General features: G+C 42.1%; 1 protein-coding gene across 1 annotated transcript in view; it reads left to right on the top strand.

Annotated features, from left to right (window-relative positions):
• LOC124594834 (U3 small nucleolar RNA-associated protein 14 homolog B) overlaps positions 1-22,085 on the top strand; it is a 67,937-nt gene that overhangs the window by 44,943 nt on the left and 909 nt on the right. Inside the window, exons 5-7 of the mRNA XM_047133282.1 lie at positions 2,869-3,020; positions 11,659-11,860; positions 14,069-15,228. Coding sequence (XP_046989238.1) covers positions 2,869-3,020; positions 11,659-11,860; positions 14,069-15,228 — 1,514 coding nt within the window. The remainder of the gene's footprint in view (positions 1-2,868; positions 3,021-11,658; positions 11,861-14,068; positions 15,229-22,085) is intronic.

Below are 22,085 nucleotides of genomic sequence, written 5' to 3'. Positions count from 1 at the left end.
CTTCTTCCATGTATACAACCTTCTTTTATGATTCTTGAACCAAGTGTTAGCTATGATTAAGTTGTGCTCTGTGCAAAATTCTATCAGACGGCTTCCTCTTTCATTTATTAGCCCCAATCCATATTCACTTACTACGTTTCCTTCTCTCCCTTTTCCTGCTACCGAATTCCAATCACCCATGACTATTAAATTTTCATCTCCCTTCACTATCTGAATAATTTCTTTTATTTCATCATACGTTTCTTCAATTTCTTAGTCATCTGCAGAGCTAGTTGCCATATAAACTTGCACTACTGTAGTAGGCGTGGGCTTCGTGTCTATCTTGGCCACAATTAGGCATTCACTATGCTGTTTGTAGTAGCTTACTTGCACTCCTATTTTTTTATTGATTATTAAACTGACTCCTGCATTACCCCTATTTGATTTTGTATTTATAACCCTGTATTCGCCTGACCAAAAGTCTTGTTCCTCCTGCCACCGAACTTCACTAATTCCTACTATATTTAACTTTAACCTATCCATTTCCCTTTTTAAATTTTCTAACCTACCTGCTTGATTAAGGGATCTGACATTCCACGCTCCTATCCGTAATGATGATCATAATAATAATAATAGTAATAAAATAAATTTAAAAAAAACTAAATGACAACACACTACTTGGAAAGCACCTCCATTACAGATGCCAATTTGAAGGCTACATATTAGCGACGCCACCTATTGGAACTTAATGAAACTGTAGGAATATTTCACAATGTTCCACAACAAATTCTGCATTTTTTCAACCAAAATTGGCCAGGAAAAAATGTGTTGCATTACTTATCAAACACCTGTCATACCGTACTTTCTGTCTTTACTTCATTGAATTTTCTCTGAAATGGATAATTTTATGTAAGTAATCTTTTATGTTATTAATGCTCTACTAGTATTGTAATAAATTCATGTACTGGACACATAAAATAAATAAAATAAACTCACTCCATCCTGGACATCCCATTACTTAGATAACAAGACAGCTGAATAGTAACCAAATGAAAAATTGTGTGTTCAATATGTTTATGAAGGTCAAATTTGTACACGAAGCCAAACACTTCTCATATTGGCAGTCTTGCGTTTTTCACTCTAGGAAGCATAAACAGTGTGCAGTCTTTGCTCTGTGGATGAGAACGAATAGATCAACCTTGAAAATGCAGTAAATGATTGGAGGGGGGGGGGGGGGGGGGGGGGTTGAAATGTTATATTATTAGAACTTTGGGCCAAATGTTTTGAACCCTCCAGTGTCAGAATTAAGTTTTGAAATAAACTAGGCTAAGCAACTGAAAATATTCAGCTGCAGTTTTTGGAATTCAAGTGACAACAGATCTGACATGAACACTAAGTAAATTAAAAATTAGATGTTATTCCCAATTCCTGTCTTGGGGTGGTACACCAGGCAACTTGGGGAATTTTTTGCAGGTGCTTCCTAACAATATTTTAGGTGATTGGTCATCCTCTGCTTCACAAAAATATAATGGGAATAGCTAAAAATAAAAATACACAAAACAGTGGTTCAGGGACAAAGCACAGACGAATACTTCTATTCACAACTGTAGGTTGGATTCTGGCATCATAAGAGACAAGTAATAATAGATACTAGTGCCAGATCCACTGTGTGCCACTGTGTATTGAAAACTGACACATAAGGACCGATACCTGCACACACTGTCAAATCACCACAGGAGCCAGCAAAAGGGCATGATTAATTCACACATAATGTAAGCGAGACAAATTTGTTAGGTGTAGCACCTCAGTCACAAGATGCAACACCTGCAAAATGTTCTGAGGAGCAATGGGTACTCCAACAGTTGCACGAGAAGTGTCACAGAGTCAAACACCCAGCGAAGTAATGTTTCGGGGGAAAAAAATGTCGGGTATGACCTTTCTGCCATACATTCCCAGAGTGGCAGACAGAATCAGCTGTGCATTGCTCAAACACAGCATAAAGACTATTTATGAATCGACAAAGGAGATCAAAGAGCGTCTCAAATCAGTGAAGGAAGAAAGGGACCCACTTGCAATGCTGGGAATATACATGCTGAAACATTTGCATTGGAATGACTGGACAATCAATCAACACCATGATGACAGAACTTAGCGGCATTGCAGGTTAGCGCAAGTGGAGAAATTGGCCATGGCAGAGCACGTGCTGTGTGAGACTGACCACAGACGCACAAGTTCTTGCTGTAGAGAAGAGCTGTCACATCCACTTGTTGAGAGAAGCTATAGAACTACCCAAATATGAGAATAGCTTCAACAAGAAAGAAGAAAGCCTCAAGGTGAGTGGATCCTGGATTCCCATGCTACAGTGAATGACTGCTGCAGGTAGCAATGGGAGAACCACACCAGAAATGACTGCAGAAAAGCCCTTGGATATTGGTGCGCCAGATACATATAATCTGCGGCTGCGAGCTCGAGTCCAGTCCATAACCAGCAATAGATGGTGAAGCTCTAACAATTCCAGCCACTCGTGCTGGCAGAAGTCAGAAAAATCATCGAACAAATGTCGGCCAAAGAGCCCAAGACAGAAGCCAACAGGCAGTTTATTAATGAGTGGCCACAAAAGCCTTAACAGTTTTGTGTATCTATAAAATATCGCACTTACTGGGTATCGTAAGGATGAACACTAACTAGAAGTGTACAAATTGAAATAGTTTTGTTTATTTTGCTGGTTGATATTTTGAAATAGTTTAGTAATAATCAAGTAGTTCCATAGTTTTCCAGTCACAGTGACAATGTTAACCTAATGATAAAAATCTCTCAGAAAATGAAATGTTCATTTATTTTTGTCACAGGAAAATCTTGTCTCTCACAAAAGCTTTATAATTTCCTCAGGTTGAAAAGGAGGATGAAGAGGAGGAAGGGGAGGAGTTTCCCCTTAGCCTGGAGGAGATAATGGAGAGGCGCAAAGAGATGGCAAAGCTGAGGGCCCAGCAGTCTTACAGAGAAGCCAAGGCTGCCAGGCAGAAGAAGATAAAAAGTAAGAGGTAATTTGATTTGCCATTCTTCTGTAACTTAGATACCATTTTAATGTTGTTAAAAATCTTCAGACAAAGGGGTGTATTTAAGAGATAATGACAGAAATATGAAAAGTCACATTTATGCAATTGCTGAACTACAGTTAAAGGGATAAAATCTGTAACAGTTTCAATTTTTCCAGTTTGTTTTTATAAATGGTGTAAACATATGTATAAAATTCTACTTTTGATAGGAATAGTCACAAATGCACAGTTGCTGGTATCTATTCAAAAAGTAAAAACCTAACACAGGGTGATCTTTTTCCAGTTTTTTTTACCCTCACATGGTTTGTTTCCTTTAAATGAATATTTTACTCTGTCCAGTCACATTAATGTGACCAGCTGTCAAAAGCCTGAATGGCCACCTCTTGCATCACGGACTGCTGCGAGAAATGCAGGAAGAGAGTCAGTGAGGTTCTGAAAGGTACTGACAGGGATTTGGATCCATGGCGACTGCAGTTCTGTGGTCAGCTGCGCTACATTTCTGTGGTGAGGATCAATGGTGCGCACACCCTGCACAGAGTCTCAATTGTGTTTAAATCTGAGCAGTTTGGTGGGCAGAGGAGTACAGTAAATTCATCCTGGTGTTCTTCTAACCATGCATGTACACTGTGAGCTGTGTGACACTTTGCATTGTCCTGTTGGTAGATGCCATTGTGCCGAGGAAGTCAAACTGCATGTAGTGGTGCACATGGTCACCAAGGATAGAAATATACTTGCATTGATCCATTGTGCCTTCCAGAATGACAAGATCACACAGGGAATGCCAGGAAAACATTCCCCAAGCAATAATGCTCCCTCCTGGCCACTTCCAACAGTTGTTCCAAGGTGTTTGCTTTCAGATTTCTCACACCATATACGCCAACTGCCATCTGGTTCATGGAGCACAAAATGGGATTTGTCTGAAAAGGCCACCTGTCACAACTCAGTGCATCTCGAGTTGAGGTACCAGCATGCAAATTTCAGCATTTGTTACCAATCAACAGCAGTCTGCACGGTTGCATGAACCAGGTGCCTTCTGTGGAGACTGTTCGCAGCTCGTGGTCTAGTGGCTAGCATCATCATCATTCATGACAGTGAATAGATTGGACTGTGTACAAAATTGGACTGTGAAAAAATTGGGACTTTGTACGGGCGCTGATGACTGCACAGTTGAGCGCCTTACAAACATGCATCTCCGCAGTCACTATTTACCCTTGTCATCTGTGGTCTGTGCGGCACCACAGTTGCCTCGGTGCCATTTTTAGATAGCAGCATTTTGCTTCCACCCTTGATGCAAAAGCAATGGTCATTCCTTTTTGGACATAAGATAAATCACTCCGCTTCCACATTAGGACAACGACTGAAGTTATTTCTGCATCCCACAACATGTGTTATATGCACTCCGCTGCTAGTGCTGCACTTGCCATTTGTGAAGGATTACCATATTTTGACATCAAACATATGCAATGGTCCCATTAATGTGACTGCTATTTGTAAAATTACTAAGAGACATAATACGTGGACAGGATTTAAAGGGGCATAAATTACAGCACAGTGAATAAAATTAAAAGCTGAAAAACTTTTCTCTATTTGAAACTGTTCATTCCTTCTTCAGAGAGGGAAGAAGAATAGGCTTGGGATGGAGGGACAGATCACTTAGGCCCAAGGTTAAGAGGGGCTAACTATTGTGAGGGCGAGTGAAGGCAACGTATGACTGGGGAGGCAGCAGAGAGAGAGAGAGAGAGAGAGAGAGAGAGAGAGAGAGAGAGAGAGAGAGAGAGGAGGAGGAGGAGGAGGAGGTGGTGGTGATGACGAGACATAGTGCATTGGCAAGCAATCTACCAGTTTCAGTCCAGAGATATTCATGGCAGTATTATGAAAAGGATAAATTGCTTTTCACTGTATAGAGGACACACAGGCAGAATGAAAAAACATTTGAGCTTTTCCCAAAATGCTTTTTTCTAAACCAGAAAACACACACACACGACCACTGTCCCAGGCCACAGTACAGCCAACTGCACAAAATGGGAAAAGCAGTCCATGGATGATGGAGCTAAGGAGGAGGCTGGGATGAAGAGGGATAGCAGGGTAGGGGCGGGGGAAAGTGAAGTGATGCTTGTGGAACCATGCAGAGATGTGGTTAGGGCAGAGTAATGCTGCTAGGTGCAGGGGGCGGGGGGGGGGGGGGGGGGGTTGGGGGGAGTGGAAGAAAAGAGAAGTAGAGGAGGGGAAAGAATTTAGTGGGTCCATTGGTGGAATCAGATACAGTATAGTGCTGGAGTGATAGCAGAGAAAGGGGACAAATGAATGAAGGAGAGGGACTATTGAAGGTTGAGGACAGGCAGGCTTTGGGTACTTAGAATATATTGCAGGGAGAGTTTCCACCTGAGCAGCTTATTAAAGTTAATGTTGGTATGGAGTCTCCAGATGGCACAAACTGTGAAGCAGTTATTAAAGTGAAGCACATTATGTTGGGCAGCATGTTACACAACAGGATGGACCAGCTGTCTCTTGGCCAGTTTGTCAGTGGCCATTCATGCAGACAGATGGTTGGTTGTCATGCCCATGTAGAAAGCAGCACAGTGGTTGCAGCTTAGTTTGAAAAACCACTCACCACTTCATTCCTCATACACCTAACCAACTACATCCTAATCCATAACTACTTCACCTTTGGAAGGGAGATATGCAAACAAATTCGTGGCACAGCCATAGGAACTCCCATGGCACCCTCCTATGCCAACCTCTTCATGGGCCACCCAGAGCAAACATTCCTAGATTCCAAAACCCCTGGTCTGGTTCAGGTTTATTGATGGCATCTTTATAATCTCAACCCAAGGCCAGCACACGTTATCCTCATTCCTTCACAATCTCAACACCTTCTCTCCCATCCACGTCACCTGGTCCCCCTTCACCCATCATGCCACCTTCCTAGATGTTCATCTCCTCCTGTCAGATGGTTCAATCCACACCCCAGTCCTCATCAAACCCACCAAACCTGCACTTTGACAGCTGTCACCCCTTCCACATCAAAATATCCCTTCCATACGGCTTGGCCACCTATGGTAGATGCATTGACAGTGGTGAGAACTCCCTTGCTCAGTATGCTAAAGGTCTCACAAGAACCAATGACCATGAAGTGTCCCCCTTGCCACCCAGTGCCACTCAGGACTGGAACGACTGAACCACGTCCTGTGTCAAGGCTTTGATTATCTATCATTGTGCCCTGAAATTAGGGACATCCTACTCAAGATACATCCATCCCCTCCCAAAGTGGTGTTCTGCTGCTCACCCAACATCCTAGTCCATCCTTATGCCACTCCCACCCCCAGACCCCTGCCACAGGGATCATAGCCTTGTGGAAGACACAGATGCAAGACCTGCTGTATCCACCACCCAGCATGTCATACTCCAGTGCCATCACTGGCTTATCCTACCCCATCAGAGGCCAGCTCACCTGTGAAAGCAGGCATGTTGCATACCAGCTCTGCTGCAACCACTGCACAGCATTTTATATTGGTATGACAACCAACCAGCTATCAACCAGAATGAATGGGCACCATCAAACTGTTGCCAAAAAGAAGGGTGACCACCCAAAGGCACAACATGCAACAGAGCACAAACATGCGAAATTACAATGGCTGCTTCACAACCCGTTCCATCTGGATCCTCCCCACAACCACCACTTTTGTGTGTACTTGAGAAAGGAATTTCATTCTGAAAGCTGGCAAAGCAAAGCTCTGTACCTTTTGTTTGTGTATCTACCGACAATGCAGCACTTCTGCTTTTCAGTGAGTAGTCTTCTTTATTCCTCAATAATTTGTTATTCTCAACCAGAACTTTCCATTCATTATTATTCCTTTCCTCTCTGATTCCTTGCAGAACCTCCTCATTCCTTACCTTATCAGTCCACCTAATTTTCAACATTCGTCTGTAGCCCCACATCTCAGATACTTCGATTCTCTTCTGTTCCAGTTTTCCCACAGTCTATTTTTCACTACCATGCAACGCTGTGCACCAGACGTACATTCTCAGAAATTTCTTCCTCTAATTAAGTCCTGTGTTTGATGTTAGTAGAATTCTCTTGGCCAGGAGTGTCCTTTCTGCCAGTACTAGTCTGCTTTTGATGTCCTCCTGGCTCTGTCTGTCTGTGACAAAGCAAGCTATGATATTTTTACTTTCCGTCTTCTTTTGCCATCTGCCTCCTTAAAAGTCATTTTTTCAATTTTAGCTAATTACCATTAACATACGTGAATATTATCTGCATTTCCATAAAAGAGAAAGGTTGCCCCCTCAGTTTTAAAGAATATAACACCAAATCTAATTTTGTGCTTTGTTTTACGGATGTAATTGATTTTCTAAATCATTTTGACTATTACTAGGTAGTATCTTTCATTATAGGGCGAAATCAGTAATTGTTTCATAACTTAAATTCTATTGACATATAAACAAATATAAATTCTGTACTAATTATAGACATTTGGAAGATGAACTAATAGTATTTTTAAAGTGTTTAATTTTCTCTATTCGAAAACATCTTAGCAAAGCCAGCCCTTAATTAATTCCAAAGTAATTTCCAGTCTCATCAGAAGTATTGTTTGTGTAACTACATATGTTAATTTCATCATTTAAACAAATAATTCAGCTTAACCCTTGTAGTAAAATAAACTGTTAAAAAGCGCCAATTTTTCGATGTATTCAGTTAATTTAATGAGTTAAGTTTTAATTTTAATTTCTGTAAATTTAACTTTGAACACTGTGTAGTTTCAGTACCTATTATTGTGATGATATATAAGGGCCCGATTTTTGGTCGAGAGACAGTCAGTCCACGCCCGAGTTTCAGACAAGGAACCTGTGTTGGTTAGAATGACAACAATGCGGCATCTTAACAATGAAATAAGTGTTACACCAATAGGTCATGTGTTACAGTAATGTCAGTGTCTGTTCCATACATGTGGGTTTAAATTGGAAAGACCACATGGATAGTATTGTGGGGAAGGCGAAACAGAGACTGCGCTTTGTTGGCAGAACACTTAGAAGATGCAACAAACCCACGAAAGACACAAATTACATTACACTTGTCTGTCATCTGCTGGAATGTTGCTGCGCGGTGTGGGATCCTTACCAGGTAGGATTGACGGAGGACACCGAAAAAGTGTAAAGAAGGGCAGCTCGTTTCGTGTTATCGCACCATGGAGGTGAGAGTGTCACTGGTGCGATACGTGAGTTGGGGTCGCAGTCACTGAAACAAAGGTGGTTTTCTTTGCGTTGAGATCTATTTATGAAATATCAATCACTAACTTTCTCTTCCAAATGGCATCATAATAAAATAAGAGAAATCAGAGCTCGAACGGAAAGTTTTAGGTGTTCCTTTTTTCCCACGCGCCATTCAAGAGTGGAATGGTAGAGATGTAGTATGAAAATGGTTCGATGAACCCTCTGCCAGGTACTTAAGTGTGAATTGCAGAGTAACCATGTAGATGTAGATGTAGATCTGGTATATAACATGGCTGCTTTCGCAGGTGGCCTGGTGTGTGATCAGGTTGGATAAGCTTGTGACAGGACTGGAATAGGAATTTCTTGGTGGGTGGATGGGGTAGTTCTTGTACCTGGGTCTTCCACAGGAATGTGATTCCTGTGGCAAAGGTTTAGGAGTGCGAGTAGGATGGACTAGGATGTGGGGAAGTGGGAGGGGAGGGAGTGTTCATTGAGAAGCATGTCTGCCAGCAGCATCTCAGGCAAGCTCTATAGCATTTAGGTCTGGGAAGTATGCAGGGCATTCCATATGTTCCCTATCTTCACTTTCCAGTGTGTCTGATACCTCAGCAGTCCTGTATGAGCAGGTATTGTCAACCACAAACAAAAACTCGGGGTCTACTGCACCCCTAAACAGGATTCAGAATACCAGTAATCTCCCTGCACTATCACTGTGCTGTAATGGACATTGCACGAAGATAACCAACAGTGTTCGGCCATTGTGCTTAATGCTTGCCCACACCATAACGCATAGGCATGCACATTCTCTCTCTCTCTCTCTCTCTCTCTCTCTCTGTCTGTCTGTCTGTCTGTCTGTCTCCACAGTAACAGGTGGCTAGAATCGCTTTCCACGGTGAAGTGGGATTTGAATGGGATTTGTCGGAGAACATCACTCTGGATCACTGTTTTCCCCAGCCAAACTGCTCCCCATCCCAACAAACTTTTTTCAACAATGGTGTTGTTGAAGTGGGATGCATTTAACATGCTTGTGAGCATACAAACCGATTCAGTTTTAATCGTCATGAAATGGTGCTGGTAGTGATAGTAAGGTCTGCAGCGATCTGCCTAGGAGAGAAATGTCTGTTCTTTTCGGCACTAGGTGTACATATCAATCCTCTTGCAGTGTGGTGGACTGTCTACGATCACCAGCATGCTTTTTTACAGCATTTTCACCTTCGGTAACCATTTTAATTGCAATATGGTGCTTTCGGACACACACATTACTGTGGCCACAGTAATGACACTTCCGAGCCATCCAACTGCTCGTCCACAATCGTAAGCACTCAGATTATGTCTTGTAGTCATGTTGCCATACTACTACACGAAATGTTGCACTAATTGGTTCCACAGCAATCTCTGTCAAACATTGTAGTGCATTAACTGTCGAATACATACAAATAGTTCATCCACAGACTTTGCTGTAGTTAACATATTTCGACCTGTACATTTCCTTCCAGTATTATTGGTTAAGTGTTCTGAAGCAGTAGTTGGCTGTTCCATATTAATTGTTGGTTGTTTTGTAGCAACTGGCAGTTGTTCCTTAGCAAGCATCAGCTGTTCCTTAGCAATTGCAAGAACTAGACTGGTTCTTGGTCCATGGCGCACAGTTACCATAGCAGGTTGCCTATCTTACCACTTCCTGGGGGCAACATAAATTTGGTTCTCAATATTTCAAATAATTGGTGACCAAATTTAAAATGTTGTCATAATTTACTAATGAAGAGATAAAGTGTTATACTAAAGATTTTAACATAGTAAGAGAAGTATTACAGCCAGAACCAGTGTATATGTCTTGAGGCAGTGTAACTTGCCATATGGAAATACCCAGACTATAGTCATCCAGTATTTGGGAATTAGAGTACTTAGTGTCTTACACCAAACTTTGTACACAATTTCAAACCTTTGTGAAACTTTTTCTCGGCTAGACCTCACAAAATGATAAAAAGAAAAAAAAATTTTTCACGTACTACGTTTCCACAGGTCATGCAGTAAAACTTCTGCATTGGGCATGACTTTTTAATTTATTACTTCTTTACTTCTGACTCTATTTGTAACATGTCCTCATAAACCACTGAACACACCTGCAAAATTATGTCATTGTACGGCTCACAGTTCATGAGCTATAACAACGTAAAGATTGAGATGTGTAAAAAATTTGCTTTTGCTTAAAATGGAGCTGAAATTACCCAGGCTATAGTCTTCCAGTGTTTGATAATGAGAGCACTCGGTGACATCCCATAACCTTAACATAATCTCAAACCTTTTCAAAAAATTTTCTTGTTTATATGCTTAGCATCACATGCTTAACATTAACTCGTTTGTAAAGTAATCAGAAGTTTGAGGCTGCTTGATACAAGGTAGTTCGATTTATAAAGAATGAGAGGTTTCTAATTGAGAACTAAGACGAAAGGAGAGAAGGTGACAAGGGAGCAAAAGCAAATGCCTTTGAAGGAAAAGATAAATATATATAAAAAATAATATGAGTGAGTAAAGGGGGGGAGGAGATTTATTAATGGATGTATTTATTTTTCTTTTGTTTGTAATATTTCATTGTTACTCTACATGGTACTTTTTACCTCTTTCTTTATGTTTTTTTGCCATTTCTCTCTCTCTCTCTCTCTCTCTCTCTCTCTCTCTCTCTCTCTAGTATCCTTTCTGCTTTCTTAGCCTTTAATAGCACTAATTGTTCCACTTCTCATTTCTCCCTCAGTACTTCCACCATATCTGGACTGATGCTGAGTACTTACAGTTCTTTATCTCCTACTGTGTCTGACACTTCCTTATTCATAATTGTCACCCCCTCATCCTCACAGCAGTTGAATCAGTCTCAAACAGGGGTCTGAGTGGCCTGTGACTCCTTCCCAAACTATCCGTCCTCGTCCCTGACAAAGGAACTAATAGATCCAAAAGCTAGAAAAGTTCTGTTCTTCTTGTAATAAGTCTATAAGCAGTATGGGAATTTATCCTCCTTATTGTAAGTACTGACTAGCAATTCCCCCCCCCCCCCCCTCTCTCTCTCTCTCTCTCTCTCTCTCTCTCTTTCTCTCTCTGCCAAAATGGTTGGTTCGGTCTGAAAAGGATTCAGTCAATTTCCTTTCCTGTAATTGCACAGTCTGAGTTTGTATACTCTCTCTAATGACCTTGTCGTTTGATAATCGTGCACCAGTCATTTCAGTTAGCCTTTGTCTCAACACACAGACATGGTAAACATATGAACAACTAAATCTGTAAAATGTGTAAATTTATTTTTAAAAGACTGAATTTTTTTATGAATTTGTACTGTCAGTTGATTGTTCATTCGAAACTCAGTTGAAGATGTGCTGTTAAGGACTTTTCAAAGGTATTATTACAAAATTACTTTTTCTCGTACCAGTTATCATCGTACGCTGCGTCGTCAGAAAATCAAGCAACAGCTGAAAGATTTTGAAAACCTGCAAAAGACAGATCCTGAGGCTGCTCTGAAACAATTGGAGCAGATTGAGAGAGCAAGGGCTGAAGAAAGGATGACACTGAGGCATAGAAACACAGGGAAATGGGCACGCAGCCGCGCAGTACGTGCCAAATACAATGATCAGGTATTTAATTTTTGAAAGATCTGAACAGTAATACCAATTTTAACTAGCTTCACCTCTGTCATGTACCCGCCTCCGTGGCCTAGATCACTAACACACAATTGTGGGGTGGCGTTTGACCAGAATCTGACAGGGTTTGCATCAAGCCCTAGAGTTTTGTTCAATTTTAATGATTTCAGCTTTTTGCCAGCAACACTGACACTAATACTTATGTCATTCATCTTTTCAGTGGTATGCTCATATATGAGATTGTATAGCTTAAGACGCAAAATATTATATATGATACTTTCCTGTTAGACCCTTCTGACCATAATGAAAAATTTCTTCAACATTGTATCTCATTTCTTATATCTCTAAGGCAAGAGAAAACAATGTTTTGTTTTCATGTTATAGTGTGTGTTGCTCTGGCAGAAAATGCTTTGTTTGGTTGGAGACTCTCTGGATAAGGTTTAGAAAATATGCATGAAATTACTACTGTCCAAAGCCTGCAAATTGTTGTTATATGTAATGTATACCTGATTTTGGATGTTATAATTTTGTATGTTTTTATGTTTTGGAAATGCCTAAGAATTAATAGTGGTGTAAACTTTTCACTTCCATCACTATTTATATGCAGTAGTGTCGCCATCCTTCCTTTACATTTTTTTTTTTTTTTTTTACCTCTGTCGCATTTTTCTCCCTTAACAGAATATGATTCTGCAGGAAGTAAATTATAAACAATGTCAGTTTCATCAGCATTCAAAATGTACCTGGGATCATAACTGTGTGTCAGTCATGGCAATGTAATGTTCTTGCAATAGGCACACTTTCTGTGATCCGCACCTCACTTTCTTCACTTACATTTTGGAACAATATATTATAATGTTTTCTTAAAATTATTCAACCAGCCAATCGTTGCTCTGGAATTTTCAGTGCCAGCTTTGAGTGGTATCATGGGCAATCTCCTGCTTATATGCTTATACAGAAATTCTTCCACTTCTCTGTCCATGAAACTGTGAAACTACCTTAGAAGAATATTTTTCATCTCACTGAATGTAGGCATATGAATGTTCTTTTTTGGATCCATAGGAGTTGTTAGCTTCGGCATTTAATAACACTTCCTTATTTTAGAATTGCTGTACATGTAGATGGCACTGCATTGTATTTCTTCGCCATGTTGGAAAGATTCACATTAAGACTGCCATCATCAGCTTTAGGTGAACTCTGAGCTTTCTATGTTTGCAGGGCATAACTCCACAGAAATAAAGTTGATAACTTCGATGTTTCAGTAACCAAAAGACTACACTTTTCGCAGTTTGTACTTTCATAGGCTCAGTGACTGTGACGTCAGGTCACATGACCTAAGTTGCACAGAAGTCTATTTCTGATTCTTTCAGTCCATCTGTCAGTGTCGCTACAAGGGAAATCGAGTTATTGGCTATGCTCTAGGTACACATTAACTGATTGAGTCGATTACCATTTATTGTGCAACAGGACAAAAGTTATGACTTGTGTGAAATACAAAGAAATCAGAAGCTCACAGGAACATTTTAGTAATCATGTAACTGGATTTCAGTCTCCAGAATATTTCATGTCTATTGCTTAAAAGCAGACTTTTTCTTAAACTGTAGTTCGTTGAAAATGAGGAGAAGTAACATTGGTGTTATGGGAGTTTCGCCGGTACTGACGAAAGTATTCATTAAAAGTGGGATTTCCTTAAAAGCTGGTACATTAATTCAGTGTCAACTGTAGTTTTTACTTTATTATGTGAACTATAAAGCATTTATAATAATGTTAAATTGAATTCTAATCAGGCAAGGAAACAAGAAACTTGATTCAATCCAACTTGAAGCAATTAAAGAAAATCTGCCTGCAGAAATTAATTTATTTTGTGGCTATAAAATCAGAAAGATGGTTGGAAACCAATACATTCTAATGAAGAGGGGGAGAAAATATGGTTGCCAGGAAGCAGCAGACACACTAGAATAAAATTCATCAGTTTTTATTTACTTGTTATGTCAAAGTTCTTTTTATTTTTTATTTCATTGTTGTTTTGTTTGTCATATCTCTTTCTTGAGTTATAAGACAATTGCTTAAGAACGAGAGCCAAAATTGCAATTATTGTAGTAAGTGAAGTTCTGAATTCATTTTTAATGTCAGCTTAGAGATATAGGAATCCTCTTCTAAAATTCTTGTTTGCAGTACTGGGTATAATTCATTCTTTTGTTGTAGACACGACAGGAGCTGGCGGAACAGCTAGCTATCAGCCGTGACCTCACTAAGAAGATACAAATTGAAGAGAGCAGTAGTGATGAAGCAGTTGAAGAAGATATAAATGTCAACAGCATGAGTAACTCAGATAATCCCTGGGTCACTGGGAAAACAGAATCAGAAGTCGAAAATTTCCTGAGAGGCTACAAAAGGTTCTGGGAACAAAAGAGTGTGAGAGAACAACAGGAGAACAAGGGTGAATCCAGCCCAGAGGAATCAAAGTCAAGTAACAAAGTGAATAGTTCTAATGAAAATAAAGAATTAGTTCAGAATGAAAATCAAGGAATGAGTGAAGGGACAACATCAGATAACATTAACAAGGAAATTAATGTTAAGCATACTCCTGTTTTGGAAGAAGAAAACAGAAATCACCAGGATTCAGACAATTCAAAGGAAGTTATTGTAAGTAATGAAAAAGTCAAAAGGAAGAAACAGTCACCATCTAAAACAAAGAAGAAAAGAAAATTTGATTTTGATGGTGACGATAAAATTGCCAACAATACAATAGAATTTATTAGTTCAAGTGGTAGTTGGCAAGTAACTCCATTGTGTGCGAGTGATGATGTAGGAGAGACTAAAGTAGAGGTGAGAGAGACAGAAGAGAGCAAAAACAAAGACAGTCCTGTGATCTCTGTTAATGGAGCTGGCAGTGGTGAAAGTGTTGAAGAACTATTTCAAAAGATGGAAGAAAAAATGAGAGCCTCTGTTAACAAGAGGATAGCAAAATATCAAAAAGAATTCTTAAGTAACGTGGAAGGACCGACTGCCAATGATGACAATAGTGATGGTGAAATGCCAGTATCATTGGAAATGAAGAAGCAGGTGAAACACCCAGAGCTAGATGAGGCATTGTCAGAAGGAGCAACTCAGCAAAGCTCGTCGCAGGAGATCAGTGAGCTGCAGAAGATGACCGACACCATCTCAGGAGTGCAGCAGGTGAACCGAGCAAAAACTGATATCGATCCCAAGAAGTTTATTGCTGTTAAAGCCAAGCCTTTAGACTCAGAATTACCAGATGTGGCAGATATGGAAGAAGCTCTCGATGATGAGGGTGACGAGAGTGCAAGACAACTAACAATTACGGAAGCTTTTGCAGATGATGACGTTGTGGAACAATTCAGGTGAGTACCTGTGTGCACTGTAGCTTTTTGTTATATTTTTGTAGATTATGATGGATGTAGAGTGTTATGAGGAAACTGTTGCTGAGTGTAGTACTTTAGCACTTAATCATCTGACACGTGGGTAACCCAGAGATGCTAATTGAGCATTAGTACTTAGTAAACACAGATGCAGAAGTTAGGTTTAAGTGAGATGTTGCATTAGTTGTTTGTTTATTTTCATAACTAGACATTTTTTGTACAACTTCTGTTTGAACTGTTTAATTCCGCTTTATACACTCCTGGAAATTGAAATAAGAACACCGTGAATTCATTGTCCCAGGAAGGGGAAACTTTATTGACACATTCCTGGGGTCAGACACATCACATGATCACACTGACAGAACCACAGGCACATAGACACAGGCAACAGACCATGCACAATGTCGGCACTAGTACAGTGTATATCCACCTTTCGCAGCAATGCAGGCTGCTATCCTCCCATGGAGACGATAGTAGAGATGCTGGATGTAGTCCTGTGGAACGGCTTGCCATGCCATTTCCACCTGGCGCCTCAGTTGGACCAGCGTTCGTGCTGGACGTGCAGACCGCGTGAGACGACGCTTCATCCAGTCCCAAACATGCTCAATGGGGGACAGATCCGGAGATCTTGCTGGCCAGGGTAGTTGACTTACACCTTCTAGAGCACGTTGGGTGGCACGGGATACATGCGGACGTGCATTGTCCTGTTGGAACAGCAAGTTCCCTTGCCGGTCTAGGAATGGTAGAACGATGGGTTCGATGACGGTTTGGATGTACCGTGCACTATTCAGTGTCCCCTCGACGATCACCAGTGGTGTACGGCCAGTGTAGGAGATCGCTCCCCACACCATGATGCCGGGTGTTGGCCCTGTGTGCCTCGGTCGTATGCAGTCCTGATTGTGGCGCTCACCTGCACGGCGCCAAACACGCATACGACCATCATTGGCACCAAGGCAGAAGCGATGCTCATCGCTGAAGACGACACGTCTCCATTCGTCCCTCCATTCACGCCTGTCGCGACACCACTGGAGGCGGGCTGCACGATGTTGGGGCGTGAGCGGGACGACGGCCTAACGGTGTGCGGGACCGTAGCCCAGCTTCATGGAGACGGTTGCGAATGGTCCTCGCCGATACCCCAGGAGCAACAGTGTCCCTAATTTGCTGGGAAGTGGCGGTGCGGTCCCCTACGGCACTGCGTAGGATCCTACGGTCTTGGCGTGCATCCGTGCGTCGCTGCGGTCCGGTCCCAGGTCGACGGGCACGTGCACCTTCCGCCGACCACTGACGACAACATCGATGTACTGTGGAGACCTCACGCCCCACGTGTTGAGCAATTCGGCGGTACGTCCAGCCGGCCTCCCGCATGCCCACTATACGCCCTCGCTCAAAGTCCGTCAACTGCACATACGGTTCACGTCCACGCTGTCGCGGCATGCTACCAGTGTTAAAGACTGCGATGGAGCTCCGTATGCCACGGCAAACTGGCTGACACTGACGGCGGCGGTGCACAAATGCTGCGCAGCTAGCGCCATTCGACGGCTAACACCGCGGTTCCTGGTGTGTCCGCTGTGCCGTGCGTGTGATCATTGCTTGTACAGCCCTCTCGCAGTGTCCGGAGCAAGTATGGTGGGTCTGACACACCGGTGTCAATGTGTTCTTTTTTCCATTTCCAGGAGTGTATTTTCTCACACTATATATTCCTAACACAGATCCATGAAATTAGTGAATTTCAAAACTCTCTGTAAGAGGGTCACAAAAGAAAAAAGCTAATTACAAGCAATTATTTTAGTGAAGAAAGATTGCTAGATATTATTGGATGAGGTCTTTGTTAGATGTAGACAAAGCAATTATACACACACACTCAAACTCGGCCTCTGTCATCTCCAGGTACTGTGCCTGATTGCGCCTGAGGTGAGAGTGATTTTTGTTGGACTGGTTAGTGGGAGCACACGTGAAGTGTAGGGTGGGGAGGGGGAGGGATAGCAGGGTAGGGGTGGAGGAAGATGCTAGTTTTGCCTGTGGTGCGCTCAGGGAAATGGTGAAGACATGACAGTGCTACTAGCTGCAGCATCGGGAGGCTGTGTTGGCAGGAAAGGACAGAGGAGAGAAGTAAACAAAGGGAAAGGACTGTGCAGGTGTTGACAGGATATGTTGCAAGCATAGTTCCCACCTGTAGAGATCAGAAAAGCTTGTACTGATGGGAAGAACCACAAAGGCAAAGGCCTTGAAGCAGTCATTGAAGTCAAGCAGATCACGTTGAGCAGCATATTCATTAACTGGATGATCCAGCTGTCTCTTGGCCACAGTTTGGTGGAGGCCATTGATGTGGACTCATGCCCACGTAGAATGTCAAACAGTGGTGGGTATTAAGTTGGTAACTCACGAATTGGAGCAACTAATAACAGCACTATAAACTATCTACCACACACTTGACAGTGGATTTTGTGTGTGTGTGTGTGTCTGTAGATGTGGGTACAATTATTTGTAAGTATCTCCAATGCATCAGAATACAATCTCTCAACAACTACAGGAGACACAGAAAACAGTTGAAAGACTATATCTCTGCATTTTTCCTCCTCTCCATAAAAACCCACTGTTGTGTAGTTCAAAACTTGGTTGCTAATGTCTAGCAGAAATTTCGTACAAAATTTCTGGCAAGAGCTCTAAAAGACTAAAGAAATCACTTATGGTGCAACAAACTAAAGTGAAGCATGTGCGAGAAACATTCTCCAGACACACAGATTGATCTACAAAACACACAAGCTATGAGCTGCAATGGGCTCATGCATTCTGTGCAAACATGTCCATGTCAAATCATATTGTGTGCTCATGCTGAATACCCTCTGTTTTGAACCCCAGTTTATTTTTGCAGAGATGTCTACTGGTTGCAGTGGGGAGATGTTGGGCACAGATGTTAGTATCTAGTGGAAAACATAAGTTTCATGTGTCTAGTAAGATAAAACATTAAAATGAATGCCTTTAAGTCAGAAATTACTCTCATGTGTCTGTGGGGACACATTTGTGATTCTCCTAAAGAGAATGTATTTGGTGTTATGTCCTCTACCAAAGTTTATGGGCCACTTTTCTCTTCAGATAACATTTATTACTATTTAGGCATGTTGCGGCAGTGGTTTGTGTATCTGACACCATATGATTTTGTATAGTTGCAATGACAGATTAGCAGTCGTGTAACAAAATCAAACAACTTACGAGCCTTCATAACCAGAGATTCCAACATCTCGAGAAAGGCAATGAAAGACAAGGAACTTTCAGTCAGCCAGAATGAGAGCCCATGAGAGATTATATGAGGCAGTGATGCCTTACCTGTCTCATTCTTAAAATGTGTATCGTCTACACACCTTCCCTCTTTTACAAAACAGACACCTTCCCGCTTTTACAAAACAGATCTTGTAAATCTCCCATCTGTCTATGTGACTTAATCTTGCCAATTGTGCAAATCTTAGGAAGAGACAAATCAGTAAGTTAACTTATTTTGCATATTTTCATTCAATAATGTATGGAATAATGTTCTGAGTTAACCTCTCTTGCGGTAAGAACGTTTTCATTGCTCAGAAATGTACTGTAAGAATAATATGTCGTGCTGACTCATGATCAACTTGTAGACATCTGTTTAAGGAGCTAGTGATTTTGACTACTGCTTCACAGCATAAATATTCACTCATAAAGTTTGTTGTAAATAACGCATTACAGTTCGGAAGAAACAATGACGTACATAATTACAATATCAGGGGGGAAAATGACACTAATTATTCCACATTAGGACTACATTTAACCAAAAAGGGGGCGGGCATGCGCACAGCTGCCTCCAACATTTTTGATCAATTGTCCAGTGACATAAAATGTACGAAAGACAGCAATGTTAGATCTGAATACAAACTGAAAAATTTTCTCCTTGATGAGCACTGATCTGTATAAGAATTGCAATATATGTGACTGTTGGTGGGTAGGAAGAATTACTAATCTGGATCTGTATTAAAAATCAACTTGCAAATGGCCAGTGTGTAGTTTTATTTACATATGATTCTGTAATAAGAGTGTAAAATTACTCATTTCACATCATTACAATTAAATGTACAAGTGATCCATGGGACATAAAACTAAACTAAAATAAATAAATAAATAAGTACTTGTTCTGTTTTTATTAGATTTTAATTTTATTTGCCTTACATAGATTATTAAATGTTTATATATCTAAAAACAAAGATGATGTGACTTACCAAACAAAAGTGCTGGCAGGTCAATAGACACACAAACAAACACAAACATACACACAAAATTCAAGCTTTCACAACCCAAGGTTGCTTCGTCAGGAAAGAGGGAAGGAGAGGGAAAGACGAAAGGATGTGGGTTTTAAGGGAGAGGGTAAGGAGTCATTCCAATCCCGGGAGCGGAAAGACTTACCTCAGGGGTAAAAAAGGACAGGTATACACTCGCACACACACCCATATCCATCCGTCCATACACAGACACAAGCAGACATTAGTAAAGGCAAAGAGTTTGGGCAGAGATGTCAGTCGAGGTGGAAGTAAAGGGGCAAAGATGTTGTTGAATGACAGGTGAGGTATGAGTGGCGGCAACTTGAAATTAGCGGAGATTGAGGCCTGGTGGATAACGGGAAGAGAGGATATATTGAAGAGCAAGTTCCCATCTCCGGAGTTCGGATGGGTTGGTGTTAGTGGGAAGTATCCAGATAACCCGGACGGTGTAACACTGTGCCAGGATGTGCTGGCCGTGCACCAAGGCATGTTTAGCCACAGGGTGATCCTCATTATCAACAAACACTGTCTGCCTGTGTCCATTCATGCGAATGGACAGTTTGTTGCTGGTCATTCCCACATAGAAAGCTTCACAGTGTAGGCAGGTCAGTTGGTAAATCACGTGGGTGCTTTCACACGTGGCTCTGCCTTTGATCGTGTACACCTTCCGGGTTACAGGACTGGAGTAGGTGGTGGTGGGAGGGTGCATGGGACAGGTTTTACACCAGGGGCGGTTACAAGGGTAGGAGCCAGAGGGTAGGGAAGGTGGTCTGGAGATTTCATAGGGATGAACTAAGAGGTTACGAAGTTTAGGTGGACGGCGGAAAGACGCTCTTGGTGGAGTGGGGAGGATTTCATGAAGGATAGATCTCATTTCAGGGCAGGATTTGAGGAAGTCGTATCCCTGCTGGACAGCCACATTCAGAGTCTGATCCAGTCCCGGAAAGTATCCTGTCACAAGTGGGGCACTTTTGGGGTTCTTCTGTGGGAGGTTCTGGGTTTGAGGGGATGAGGAAGTGGCTCTGGTTATTTGCTTCTGTACCAGGTCGGGAGGGTAGTTGCGGGATGTGAAAGCTGTTTTCAGGTTGTTGGTGTAATGGTTCAGGGATTCCGGACTGGAGCAGATTCGTTTGCCACGAAGACCTAGGCTGTAGGGAAGGGACCGTTTGATGTGGAATGGGTGGCAGCTGTCATAATGGAGGTACTGTTGCTTGTTGGTGGGTTTGATGTGGAAAGATGTGTGAAGCTGGCCATTGGACAGATGGAGGTCAACGTCAAGGAAGGTGGCATGGGATTTGGAGTAGGACCAGGCGAATCTCATGGAACCAAAGGAGTTGAGGTTGGAGAGGAAATTCTGGAGTTCTTCTTCACTGTGAGTCCAGATCATGATGTCATCAATAAATCTGTACCAAACTTTGGGTTGGCAGGCCTGGGTAACCAAGAAGGCTTCCTCTAAGCGACCCATGAATAGGTTGGCGTACGAGGGGGCCATCCTGGTACCCATGGCTGTTCCCTTTAATTGTTGGTATGTCTGGACTTCAAAAGTGAAGAAGTTGTGGGTCAGGATGAAGCTGGCTAAGGTAATGAGGAAAGAGGTTTTAGGTAGGGTGGCAGCTGATCGGTGTGAAAGGAAGTGCTCCATCGCAGTGAGGCCCTGGACGTGCGGAATATTTCTGTATAAGGCCAGCACATCTTGGCACAGTGTTTCACCGTCCGGGTTATCTGGATACTTCCCACTAACACCAACCTGTCAGAACTCCGGAGATGGGAACTTGCCCTTCAGTATATCCTCTCTTCTCGTTATCCGCCAGGCCTCAACCTCCGCTAATTTCAAGTTGCCGCCGCTCATACCTCACCTGTCTTTCAACAACATCTTTGCCTCTTTACTTCCGCCTCGACTGACATCTCTGCCCAAACTCTTTGCCTGTACTAATGTCTGCTTGTGTCTGTGTATGTGCGCATGGATATGTGTGTGTGTGCGAGTGTATAGTGGTCCTTTTTTCCCTCTAAGGTAAGTCTTTCTGTTGTGTCTAGACAAGACAGCCTAGACACAATGAGAGGAAGCCGAAAGGCACGCGCTTAAACTCACGCAGGCTGGCGTGAGGTCTGAAACAGGATACGTAATGAATGCTATAAAGAAAAGTAAGTAGCTTCTGGAATACTTAACTTTAATCCACATTTGTAGAACATTGCTCTTGATGATACATTAATAGAATCTCAATATCAATTGAATACGGCGCCTTGCTAGGTCGTAGCAAATGTAGCTGAAGGCTATGCTAACTATCGTCTCGGCAAATGAGAGCGTATTTGTCAGTGTAGCGTCGCTAGCAAAGTCGGCTGTACAACTGGGGTGTGTGCTAGTACATCTCTCTAGACCTGCCGTGTGGTGGCGCTCGGTCTGCTATCACTGACAGTGGCGACACGCGGGTCCGCCGTATACTAACGGACCGTGGCCGATTTAAAGGCTACCACCTAGCAAGTGTGGTGTCTGGCGGTGACACCACACTTTCCGCTCCCGGGATTGGAATGACTCCTTACCCTCTCCAATAAAACCCACATCCT

This window comes from Schistocerca americana, chromosome 2 (genome assembly GCF_021461395.2).
Source record: "Schistocerca americana isolate TAMUIC-IGC-003095 chromosome 2, iqSchAmer2.1, whole genome shotgun sequence".
Classification (NCBI taxonomy): domain Eukaryota; kingdom Metazoa; phylum Arthropoda; class Insecta; order Orthoptera; family Acrididae; genus Schistocerca; species Schistocerca americana.
The sequence above is the reverse complement of the archived record's forward strand: the minus strand, read 5'-3'. Positions and strand labels throughout refer to the sequence as shown.